Consider the following 13,226-nt stretch of genomic DNA (forward strand, 5'->3'; position numbering starts at 1 on the left):
GTGACTGCTGATGGTTATGCCTAATCCTCGTTCTATGAACACAAGTGGACACTTTTCAGGCTTTATAAGCTACGCAACGTCACATATCACAGCACTAAAAATGTGTGTGCCTATGCTCAGCCATTCATAGTAGGGATGGGCGGTGTCTACCTAATTGGCATATGACGATGTCCACACTGAAACAACATGATGTGCGATTGATATCGTTGTTGGGGGATCAAATCATATGGGCACAAATCCGGCTGCAGAAGTTATATCCACCATTACAAATTAGAGGATGTCTGTCGTCTTAACAATGATGAAATGAGTGCGTTCCATAAACTGTAAATAATTGTGTTTGTAATTGTACCGGTAGCTCTCTTTCTCTGCAATACGGCATTACAACTGCTCCAAACTGATGACAATAATTGTTTTCGATTGCTTGCCATTATGAAAATGCCTCTATAATAAGAGGACTTTGATTGCATAAAAGTTTGAATTGGTAAAATCACAACGTTGCGCTCATTGGACGGTGACTGATGAACGTTGCCATCGTCCAAACCCAACGCCACAGGAGGGAAAGCACTACTCGCACAGAAAGCAGCTCATCCTCAATAGGCTGAGCACATACACAACATGCTAATATTCAGCGCACAGATCTGCAGAGTCCGTAAAGCCATGTTGTAGGAAAAAGGCTGTGTGAAGTATAACTAGTGTCGGCTAACGTCACTGCCTAGCACTTCTATAGTGCTACTCTTTTCTTGTACCGCACCGTCAGCCCTTTCATGTTGTAAGCCCAGCGTGACATACGTTTTACATATATGCAGGCATGTGAGTACAATGGTGGCATTGAGAAACAGATTTGGATCTTATTTTTCAGGCGACATGTTGTACTGTATACAAGTCTCATTCCTGTTGGTGATGTCATGGCAAATAACCATAACAGTCATAACAGAATAGTCGACCTGTAGACCTGATGTTAAAGGTTAATGCTTGAGAAGAGCAAGAACAAAATTCCATTTTGGCTTTGCTAATTAAGTGGTAAATTGTTTTTTTGCTAGCTTCAGGTGCCTCCATATGATCACCAAAGCAATACGCACTAATACGCAGCTTAAAATTAAAAAATGACAAAGGATTTTTTTAACCGACCTCTGTAGTTTGAAAGTTTGGCTTTGTTGCACATATAACCACATCTGGGACGGACCATGTCCTGCCCCTGAGTGATGTCAAATGCACCTGCGGGGCGTCGCAGTTTGAACACAGCCCGTCTTGTAGCGACCATGGTATAAGTGGAGATTTCCAGTCTTAAGTCTTTAAGGACAAATGTGCAGCAAGGTAAAGTTTTCATCAGCTAGGTGGCAGCAAAGGACACATTTTCATTCTGTGTGCAGTAACGCTTAAGCTTTATTGATCAAAGTCTTGGTATTGGGCCGTGGACGTAACCAGGATCTGTCAGGGTCAGCCACAGGCTCAGGAATGAAAAAGATCAATTGTTGAAAACTGTAGGCAGCTTATTGACTCATCTGATTTAGGATTGATGGACACTTTCTGCTCTCAGAGTTCACAAACTCATACTGACCGCTGTCATTGCTACCAAGCTAACAGCAACATATTTGCACTAATATAGGCCTCTGATATGCTGCCTATTTGGACCTAACAAGGTGATACTCTCTCTCTCTCTCTCACTCTCTGTGCATGGTGTGAATTAACTCCTGCATTGCTTTTCCGGTGGGTTTGCCTGCTGTGTTGTGGCTTTTGTTTAACAATCAGTCTTTTGCTAACTTCAGGACCTACATTACATACACGTCAGGGCGGCATAGTTTTATTGTAACGTTTTAATACAATATCTGAACACTTAAGTATCAGCAGAAGGAACTGAGACACTCCAAGGCTGCTAACAGTGCTACAGGAGTTGTCAAATGTTGTGAAATCCAGGGGAGTGAAACAGGCTGAACTAAAATGTCACCATATCACCAATACACTAGTACAATTAATCTACTTTAATGGACATAGTCAGCAAGTCAGACTTGATTTTATCCTACATCTCACAAAGTTATTACTCAGTTTTTTTGTCTTTGAGCTGTTTGTGGAGGTATGGATCTGCCACTGTCTATCATTGTGGTTTTGTTCATCTCACCTGTCTTCGTGTCTACTTGTGAATCTTCATCTGTTTTTCCATCATTTTTATATATTCGTGTGTGTGTGTGTGTGTGGGTGTGGGTGTGGGTGTGTGTCTATGTGGGTACTCTTGTCTTCTATCATCATGACTGCTATGTATATGCCTCTAGCTAATAAAGAGGAGGTGGTCCAGAAGGCTCGTCCAGTCTCCAGTGACGTAGGAAGCACCAACCCAAACTTCTCCGACCTCATGGATGAGTTTATCCAGGAGAGACTGAGGGCCAAGGGGACAGCTGTGAGTGCAGCACACATGCACACAATACACACACTGATATTTAAAGGTTCAGTGTCTTAAACTGAAGTCCAGTGCTGCCGATGCTGAAATGAAACCCCTGCTCTCCCTGTAATACATAGGGCCGCCGTGGCAGCAGCCCGGGAAGTCTGGAGGTTCCCAGGGACCTGCCCGAGCTCCTGGAGGCAGGTCAGAGTCCTGGATCTCGACCCTCAGATGATCACCGTCCTATTGATGATCCTGGGGTTCCCTCTGAATGGACGTCCCCTGCGAGCGCTAGTGGATCTGATGTCATCAGCTCAGACAGCCAGTCCGACTCCTTTAATGCCTTTCAATACTCCACCTGCAAGTTTGATAGTAAGGCAAAAAACTCCAGAAACAAAGACACCTTTTTGTATAAAGAACACCATAATTTGAGTTTGCCATATTTTGTCAGCATTAAAAGAAACGGTCCTTGTAAGTTGCTTTTGTGGGATATGGGTCCAGATATATAAATGGATATCTATATGATTTGATATAATTGTCATCACGTTTTTTTGTAGATTTTACTTTCAGTTCAGAAGCTGGTGGAGGAGGAGTTGGATCTGGGGGTGGAGGTCGAGGCAGCTCGCTGGACCAGGACAGCCTGGGAGGGGGCGTGGCCTGTGATGAGCATGAAGTAGCCAGTTTGACAACACTTCACATCGACTCAGAGACCAGCAGCCTCAGCCACACTGTCACTGTTACTGGTATGCACGTAGAGAGATAATCTCTGAGATTTTCATTTAAATAAAAGTTAGATAAAGCAATAGCGATTGAGCCTTTGGCCCACTGATGAAAGCCCTTGCATTTAAGTGTTTTGAACAAGGGGTCTGTGGCAACATTCCTGGGAAAAATCACAAGCAGCGATAGCAGATAGGCTCAACAGACTCACTCTTCAACTCACTTGGGTGTGAAGTAGCGTAATGTTTTTTTTTCCCAGTCTCTGCTAGTGTTGCGAGTAATCAGTTACTGTGGCCGAACAACCAAAAAAACGATGACTACAGATGATGAAACTTCAAAAAGGGAAAGATCCAAAAACGTACCTGCAATTACCACTTATCACCATAAGTGAGCCAAACACTTAATAGGGTACATCGTGTTATATTTCATCCGTACACAAACTGCCGCGTATCATACCACATTATTACCATCATTAGTACATAACTGTTCACATCACATTTTTAATCGCCTAAATTCATTTCTTAATGGCATTTAAATAAGTCTCCTGTTGTGTAAACAGCCTGTACACATTATTATTTAGTACTTTTATGATTCAGGAGCCTCCTTACAGGTGTGATGTACATCGCACATACTTCTTAGAGAAATCAAATTGTGTGAAATTTGTTGGATACATTTGTGTGAATGTGTCAAATCTACGTAATGTTACTGGCTGATAATTCCTGCACTAGCAAATAACTGAAGCTCCTGTACCACTCAATAGAAGATCATCCCCTCCTCGTTGTGTGTACTCTGTATATCTTTGTCCAGGTTCTGAGAGTGCATCTCCCATGCATTCCCTTGGGGGCTCTCGCTCCCAGACGCCCTCCCCTGCCACACTGACAGCAGAACACTCTGATCACACACACTCCCACTCACATACTCACCTACAGCTGGACCAGAAGCTCCACAACTCTGTCCTGCAAACTCCAGATGACCTAGGTAATACTCATGCGCGCTCTCTCGAATATGTACATTTTATTTATGTTATTTTTATTTTATTTCTGTGAATGAGAGGCAAACATTACTTATTAATTTACTGATTCATTCTAGAAACCAGTGAGTTCCCCAGCGAGGACTGCAGTGTCATGGCAGGTGGCTCTCTAACTGGATGGCATGCAGATGTTGCCACAGTAATGTGGCGGAGGATGCTGGGTATCCTGGGGGATGTCAATAGCATCAAAGACCCAGAAATCCACGCTCAGGTCTTCGACTATCTGTGTGAACTGTGGCAAAACCTGGCCAAGGTGTGTACTAACACACAATTATTACATTACGAACTGTGAGACGACACCTCATAAGATTGTGGTAAAAGTGTCATTTATCTTTTCAGATAAGAGATAATCTGGGCATTTCTCAGGACAATCAGTCTTCTCCCCCACCCCCTGTCCTGATCCCACCCCTCAGAATCCTCACCCCCTGGCTCTTTAAGGTAGGCCTGCCTGAAGGATCACTATACCATATATTAATAATAATATATATTATTAATATTAATATATATAGTTACACATAAGAGTAGGAACAATCTGTTTTTCACTTGTAACTAATATATCAATATTCATCTTATTCAGGAATTGCCATATTTTGATTAATTTCCTTTAATAAACAGAAATCACATTCTATTTGTCTGCTAAGTAAATAATTATCACACACAGAGACACGGTTATCTTCACAAATAAACCAATAAACTCCTTAACGTGTGTGTTTTCCTCCAGGCCACCATGCTGACAGAGCGTTACAAGCAGGGGAAGCTTCATGCTTACAAGCTGATCTGCAGGATAATGAAGAGACGGCAAGATGTTTCCCCAAACTCAGACTTTCTCACACACTTCTACAACATCATGCACCAAGGACTGCTGCACCAAGACCAGGTAGAGTGTATGCGTGTAGTGTTGGTGTAGAAAGTTTATACTGCTTCAGATTGAAGGATGGAATATGTTTTTTTTGCAAATGTGCACAAGCTGTGGCTGCTATCGCTCTATAAGTTTGTTTAAAAAAAGCAACAACGTTGTGGTTTCTACAGGACATTGTGAACACCATCATAAAACACTGCAGTCCCAGGTTCTTCAGTATCGGTCTACCTGGGGCCACCATGTTGATCCTGGACTTCATCATTGCAGCGTCTAGAGTCACCGCCTGCTCATCACTCAATGTAAGGGACACACATGTGCAGTGTTGTTTGCAATTATTGTAACACACCAGTACTGTACACGCTGGAACTTTTTTTACTGAATATGCATTTCCTCTGTTCTTCTCTTTGCTCTTTTTTTCTGTCTCTATCCCTCCCCCTCCTCTTCTCCAGGCTCCAAGAGTGGAGGCCCAGATCCTGCTGGGATCTCTGGTGTGCTTTCCCAACTTATATGAGGAGCTCCCAGCCCTCCATCCAACCACAGCCGACGTGGTGCTTACCAAGTTCCCTGACGTCAAGGTAGATGAAAGCAACAGTAGTTTGGGTTTGAGGTGCTGAGATAAGTCATCATGCCTCTGTGCTTGGGCACAGGTGTGTATTCTCACTAACTGGAAATACTCTGTTTGCTTAAGGCGACGGGTCGTGCCTGGGTAGAGCGTGCAGGAGGCAGGACGTGACACAGATTACACCGCAGTCATGTAGTCAGTTCATAAGTCAGTCATTAACAATCGTGTTTAAGGTGTTCTTTGAATTTTGGCTGACGATTTCAGAGTTGGAAGTTCCCGAATTTCTCCCTCTCTTGTTAGATACTTTTTGTTGGCATATTCGTGTAAATCATTCTTCTTCGCCATTGGATGTTTTCTTCCGGTTTTTCGCCGGCCGCATTATAGAAACGTCATAAACACATCCACTTGCTTGCTGTGAATTCTCCAGACAATGAGCTGCTCTGTTCACACATGGGCTCAATCAAGCATTACATGGACTTTGTACTGGGGAGTTGGTATGGCTAATTCTGTTTAATGTCCGATCCAACTGATTTAGACACTTGCGTTTTCACGCAGCTCCTTAAGTTCAGGGTTGTGTTGCATGTGCGAAAAGGTTAGTAAACCACAGTAGTACAGGGAGAAGGGAGGAATATTCATTTTAAAAAGTTTATAGACAAACTGACAAAAACATCACAAAGTTAAAGTTTACTAATATATTTAAATTGGTGATTAGTTCGATGGTATAATATATATGTATAAAACATATTTGTCAAAGACACTCTACTCTTGCTCTGAATCAAAACAAATTCAGTATACTTTAAACTTTCCACCAAAGCATTGGGTCATACACTTGTGTCTAATCCAGGTCAGATCAAGCTTTGTAACGCACACGTCTTCTCTCCACAGGGGGTCTCAGAACCAAACTAATAGATTAATGTCTCATAAGTCATTCTTGTAACAGTCCAGAGCTATGAGAGTAATGTTGTTGTTATTGTTGTTGCTGTGTAAACAGTTAATGCCATGCGTGGCAGCATCTCAAGCCCGCTCACTGGTTGCTTACAAGACAGAAACTTGTTTTGAATCACAAAGCGGTCATTAACGCAAACTGGACCAGTGAGTGTGTGGAGGTTTCTGGGTGTGTGTGGATAAGTCTGGACTGTGCCTGTGTGTCCATATTTAGTGCAGTGTGTGTGCTATATTAAGACCTCATCAGGTAATCCCATTAATCACTTTTTCACTCTGTGAGCACTCAGTCAATATCTTCATTAATTTACCTGGAGGAAAGGTAAACTTATTGCGTGAGACCTGAACAAGACTTCTTGCGTAGTATGCAGATATTTATACAGCATATAACTAATGTCTTGTGTTTTGTTAATTAACTGTGCTTGAATGTATGTTTTGTTTTTTAGGAGCACATCGTCAAAACCATCCTGACCTCCGCCAGGGACGAGCCCTCTGCTCCTGCTAGGTAAGTTGGAGCATTTTTGAGATCATAGTTCGTTGTAGGGATGCACAACCGAACTGTACAAAAGGGAATAGTCCACGACACAAACTGCGGCCTGGTATGCACGTCTGAGTTCCACGGAAGCGAAACATCAGTGGCTCGCTCAGTCTTCCACTCCCAGAGAACTGAGTGGACAGCCGAATCTGCAGTGACACGGTTAAGCTAGTTATGGTTAATGAGTTTAAAACACACATCCAGCAGAATATTTGTGTAATTTAAACAACAGGCACATCAGTCTCACTAAACGCAACAAAAAAAGACTTGAAGCGACTACATGTAATAATAAAAATGGAAGCATATGTTTCACGAGGCGTGCAAGTGACGGGCATAAAAAACGCTTCTTAAAACTCTGTGTGGATTGGAATTCAGTGGGGAGATCGCTGCATGTGGATGTGAAAATGTAAAGTTTGAGGATGCACCATCCAATTTATAATTGAAGCTGAGTAACACTTTGGCTTTTGGAAGAATTTGTGTTGGATTTATATATTATGAAATCTGTTATCTGGGGTAAATACCGTTTTATCGCTCAGATGCAGGTACCGCAGCAATACACTCATAACTCACAACTCTGAGAATTAATCACATTAAATTCACTAACTAGCCTACGTTATGCAGGCTGCTCCTCCCGGAACAATTAACCTATAAGCTAATTTTCATTTATATTTGGAGCTAATAAACGCATCTGTTAAGATATGCTCCCTAACATTACCAATACAGTGGGGAAAAATATGCCATTTTAAATAATCTGGGTCAAGTGAATAATGAAATTGCATTTTCCCCTATACCTTACCATGCTGTGAAAAAGCATAATATGGGCAAAGATAATATTTTAAAAGTCCATGTATTCATAACCTCAGGTCTGCACAGGTGCAACACCTTACCTTAAAGCTGCAGTAGGGAGAAAACCGCCAGAATTTAAAGCAGAGCGAGACCTCCTCTTGCACCGCTCCCTCTCCGCTGTCCTGAGCCAATAGGAATGCTCTCTCTGAAATCACCTGTTATGGGCCAAAGTCTCCTGTCACGGGCTAGATATTCTAAAGCCTAAAACCAGAGCCATGGCGAGTTGCAGAAAATCTAGTTTACACTCCGAATGCTTGAATGAATCCGTTGTTAATCTTCGTATGCACTTAATTAATTACCTGTAGGATAAATTAGTGTAACAGCAGGACATCTGACCGTACCTACTTCTGTGTGTTAATAAATACATGTGCGTAGTGTGTGCTTGTCCAATGGAGAGAATTTGTGCGGATTGTTATATGTGTATCTATGTCTATACGTGTACAATAGCAGCATGTGTTCACAGCTTGTTCATTTGTTTTGTTAGGTGTGTGGCTCTGTGTAGTCTGGGCATCTGGCTGTGTGAGGAGTTGGCTCACGGGACTCAACATCCACAGATTAAAGATGCTCTCAACGTCATCTGCGTTACCCTGAAGGTCAGTCACAACTCTGTGCTGCATCAAAAAGTGTCTGTTACTTGAATTGTTCATTGAAATATAAATCTATAACAGTCATACATCAACATAATATGCATACGCTTATCCTGAGCAGCTTTTGGCCTTCGCCTGTCCTCAAATGTTGTCCCGGCTGACCACCATGGTGCTCTCTCCGTCTCTGACTGTGATCCAGAGTCATCAGACCAAAGCAATGAATCGGCATCAAACAGGCTGCTGATTGGCCGCCTGTTACACTGAGCTACACAACACTGTAATAGTGTCTGTTCCTCTTCAGTCCGGGTGTTTTATTAGGTTAAAAGAACACAATGTCCCATAAGGCAAATAATTAAGTTAACTATATAATATGACCCACTGAATAAATAAACAAGTTTAATATATTAATGTAGGCTTAAAGTATTTTTTCAGCAGGTTTATATTTGGGCATTTTCACACCAACCTTTTTAAAAAGTAATTCAGTCCTCTTTTCGCATATTTATATGGAGTTTGATCGCACAAAATGAGAACCGAATTGTTATGTATTGTGTGGTTATCCTAACATAGCGGGCTGCAAGGAGCCAAAGTATGATGGAAAACATTGTTGGAGACGATTGTTAATGTTTGTGAAATATCCTCAGTTGGTATCGTCTGTTTTCAGCCAATAGACTGGGAGGCCTGTGGATCAGAATAATACTGTCCAACAGTTACTGTCTCATCTATAGCCAAGTGGCTCTAGATGGACACAAACACACACGCATACCGTTTCCACCTTGGAATCCCTCGCCTGTGTATCGGCAGCCAATGGCCTGCTAAGACATGACAGCAACACACACTGCATTCATTTACTCCTGGGAGCAAACCCTGGACAGTCAATATGTTTGGTCCTCCTTCAGATAGGAGACTAATCCAGAGGGAATGCTGCAAGCTGTGTGTTTGTGTGTATATGTATGTGTGTGCGTGTGTCTCTCTCTCTCTCTTTCCCTTTCTTTCTTTCCTTCTCTCTTTCTTACTCACTCACTCACTCACTTTCACCCACACACACACACACACACACACACAAACAAAAACAAACATCTTGTACACACATCTTGCATCCTTTGCCTTCATACCAGCAGCCAGCAGCCAGTAGCCTCAGACATGGGATTTACACACACACACACACACACACACACACGCACACGCTTTAGGGATTGTCATATTTCCATGCAGAGCCACTGTTGTCCTCCTCACCCCTCCTCCAATCTAGAAGCATTTTCTGTTAAGTGGTGGTGATCCTTATTAGAGCCTGACTGTCGTATAAATTATTCTCTTTTGTCACTAATTTACCTGCATGTTATCGTATTGTTTGATCATTCTATTTTATATAAAACAACGCTTACAAGTAAACATATTACTAAAATACTACAATTGATCATATTACACAATAACATATTTGTTGACACTGATTAGATGAAGATGCACTGTGGATTATTGTAATGGCTTTCTATGAGACGATCCAAGAAGTTCACAGTATCACAGATAAAATAGTTCAAAAGTGCCTCATACTGTCATCCTTTGTGTGGACATAAATTGCATAAATACATGGTCACAGAATTACTTATTATTACAGGCTATATGCAAGAATGCATCGGTATAATCTATTTCCTAGTGTTTTCCCATGAAAAAAATCAAACAATGGTTCCATATAATCCCAAAATATCAGGGTTTTTTTTTCATTTATATTTCTATTTATATATATATATATATATATATATATATATATATATATATATATATATATATATGTATATGTACTCACAGAACCTGTAAATTAACACACATGCTTTATTGTGTCACAGTACCCCAATAAGAACGTAGCACTGGTGGCGTCGGACATCCTTCACCTCCTCATCAGTCATGTGGATCATCTGCAGAAATTCCCCCCTGACACTCCAAAGAAGATCGTAGAGGTGAGACATAAATGCTTTCTGAACAGTTATTGGAATATTTCCATATACTGCTTTCATTTAGTATTCATCAAGTCACCACCACCACGTCAACAAGTAAAAATGGATTCAAACTACAGTATTTATTTAAATACACCTCAGTTCTTTTAACATTTCCGGTCTTTTGTTGCTGCTTCTTGTCGGTAGATTTTCTTGTTTAAATTGCAAATGTAATATATTTTCTTCGAATTGGCTTCATTGGCATTTTCTTTTTATATCAACAGTCTTTTTATCATTAGGAGCCGTCACAGTTGCTATAGTCTACTAGTTAACATGTTAACAGCTTTAATATGAAAAACAATTTTCTCTGGTTTTGTTTTCCTTAGATTTTGATCGCCACCATCACACACTTGCTGCCTACTACTGAGTCTTCTCCACATGAACTGGATAAAAGGGTAACACGCACACGCACAAATTCCTACTGACATTTTCTCTCTATATCACTCATTTTGCTTTGAAAGAAACCTTTTACTTGTGTGTGCCTGTTTGTGGTGCAGCTGGTAGTGTCCCTCCTGTTGTGTCTGTTGGACTGGGTGATGGCTCTGCCTCCAAAGACTCTTCTTCAACCAGTTCAAACACGAAGCCCTCCAGAGAGGGACCAGCCTACCAAGACTCTGCTCAGCTGCATCTATAAGGTATGGATGTGCGTTCGTGTCATTTTGACACATCCCTAAACACACAGTCTCACGTTGACAGAAAAAAGTCAACAGTGTCTGGTCATCACAAAGATCTTTTTTAGAAAAAAATCATATACAAAAATGTTACTTATTCACTTAAAGGGATAATTCAGATATTTTCAAGTGTGCTTGTATGAGGTGCTTATCCATAGTCAGTGGTTTATCTACAGTAGATGGCAGTTGTAAAACATACGTTAAAACACAAACCAGATTGAAATAAACTGTTTTATGAAGTAGGAACTATTAAAACCTGGAAAGGGGCCATAGCCAACCTCAAACGGAGCTTCAGGCAATAAATAAAATGGTGATGAATGATGATGATAAAATGCATGCACACATAAGAACAAGAGCCACTAATTACATATGGTTAAGTACCTCATACAACCCCACGTCAAAACATCAGAACTATCCATTTAAGCATGTATTTCCCCCAAACTTGACTCATTTTGAAAGTAAGTGGTTTTATCATGTGAAGTATAAACGTCAGAGCAGTAAAGCAGAACACAGGCTATAAATGAGGCAGAATCAAATTCAATCTGAAATCCTGTTTTCTTTTTAAATTGTCCAGGTATTACACGGTTGTGTGTATGGAGCCCAGTCTTTCAACAGTCCCAAGTATTACCCGCTGCAGCTGTCGGACCTGTCGAGTGCAGACTACGACCCGTTCCTGCCGTTAGAGTGCCTCAGAGAACCAGAACCACTGCACAGCCCGGACTCTGAACGCTCCAGCAAACTACAGCCTGTCACTGAAGGTAATTGATCTAACACCAGGGACACACTACTTCACTTATTAACATGCTCAGAAATATATTAACAGACATATAAGACTATAAGACCTTACTCAATCAGTACATATCTGGTCTGTAATTTCTCTACGCAAGTAAAGTGATGACACACACGACCGAGAGCCGTCCACCAAACCACTGCCAGTCACTAGAGAAGGAAGAAGTTTAGTGTGTGTGTGTGTGTGTGCGCGCACACCTGTCTGCATCTGTGTGAGAGTGTGTATTGTCCCCTGCTGTGGCCCACCAGAACACAATGTCTGGTCTAATGACTGGAGCAGCATGACAGACCATGCTTCTCTCTTCTTTTTTTCTCTCCTCTCTTTATTTGTATCTTCTTGTCTTCACTGCTTCACTTCCTCTCTTCTGTTATTCTTCTAACATTATTCACTGCTAATATTCTTTTCACTTCTTTTATGTTTTTATCCTTTTTTAAATTTTTTACCAGTCTTACATTTGAATGTATCCATCCTCCTGAGTGCTCCTGAGGTTCAGGGAGTTGTTGAGAATGTCCTATCAATGCATATCTGTACCCTACATACAGCCCTGTCAATAAGGAGCTGTTGTAAAGTGTGTGTGTCACAGTGTGTGTGTAATGCCGTTGATTAGCCAGGACCTGCTGGCAGCACAATGTGTGATGGCATTGGCTTCTGCTCAGCGTGAAGAGAACTATGTGCAAGCTGAATGTGTTTTTGTACCTGTAATTCCTGAAGTTTTGTTGTCATGTGGAACCTGAGTACTAACTGCACCCTACATGTATTGTTCTTAACTGTAACCTTGTAAGTAATACATGTCTCTCTGTGTTTTCATTCTCTCTCTGCAGTTCGTAGTCGTATTCAGCAGGGCCTGGTTTCCATCGCAGCCAGAACAGTTATCACGCACTTGGTCAACCATCTGGGACATTATCCAATGTCCGGAGGGCCTGCTACTCTGTCTAGTCAGGTACTGTTACTGTTTGGTTGGTAGCAATAACGGCAGTATGATGTACTGTATCTGGTGATGGTGACTTGTTTGACCAAAAACAGATTTTTCGGTTTTCAATACTTTTTTTTAGATCTTTGCATTTTGTAAGAGCAACACTGTGGTCCATGTTTTCCAGGTGTGTGAAAATCAAGACAACCCCTTCTGTGAGAGTGCAGATCTTGGACCAGAGCTTTTCCATTCACCCAACCTGCAGTTTCTGGTTCTGAACGGTTCCACGCTGCTCTCCGTGTATCAGGTAACCTCAGCTGAAAGAAAGCTGCCTTGGCTAAATGAGAGGCACCGATACATAGGTCATTGAAGATTAGAAATTACATCTCATCATAACTCATCCAATGTTGAAACA

General features: G+C 41.5%; 1 protein-coding gene across 6 annotated transcripts in view; it reads left to right on the forward strand.

Moving 5' to 3' along the window:
* The window catches only part of ralgapa1 (Ral GTPase activating protein catalytic subunit alpha 1), an 82,278-nt gene that overhangs the window by 21,295 nt on the left and 47,757 nt on the right, over window positions 1–13,226 (forward strand). For all 6 annotated transcript variants that reach the window (XM_083924244.1, XM_083924248.1, XM_083924247.1 and 3 more), the window contains 17 exons: window positions 2,268–2,392; window positions 2,512–2,746; window positions 2,932–3,117; window positions 3,899–4,069; window positions 4,181–4,374; window positions 4,461–4,559; window positions 4,843–4,998; window positions 5,151–5,279; window positions 5,430–5,555; window positions 6,931–6,989; window positions 8,350–8,458; window positions 10,294–10,404; window positions 10,767–10,835; window positions 10,938–11,075; window positions 11,686–11,869; window positions 12,723–12,841; window positions 12,999–13,118. In XM_083924244.1, coding sequence (XP_083780370.1) covers window positions 2,268–2,392; window positions 2,512–2,746; window positions 2,932–3,117; window positions 3,899–4,069; window positions 4,181–4,374; window positions 4,461–4,559; window positions 4,843–4,998; window positions 5,151–5,279; window positions 5,430–5,555; window positions 6,931–6,989; window positions 8,350–8,458; window positions 10,294–10,404; window positions 10,767–10,835; window positions 10,938–11,075; window positions 11,686–11,869; window positions 12,723–12,841; window positions 12,999–13,118 — 2,330 coding nt within the window. The remainder of the gene's footprint in view (window positions 1–2,267; window positions 2,393–2,511; window positions 2,747–2,931; window positions 3,118–3,898; window positions 4,070–4,180; window positions 4,375–4,460; window positions 4,560–4,842; window positions 4,999–5,150; window positions 5,280–5,429; window positions 5,556–6,930; window positions 6,990–8,349; window positions 8,459–10,293; window positions 10,405–10,766; window positions 10,836–10,937; window positions 11,076–11,685; window positions 11,870–12,722; window positions 12,842–12,998; window positions 13,119–13,226) is intronic.

The sequence above is a fragment of the Echiichthys vipera genome (genome assembly GCF_963691815.1).
Source record: "Echiichthys vipera genome assembly, chromosome: 12".
NCBI lineage: Eukaryota > Metazoa > Chordata > Actinopteri > Perciformes > Trachinidae > Echiichthys > Echiichthys vipera.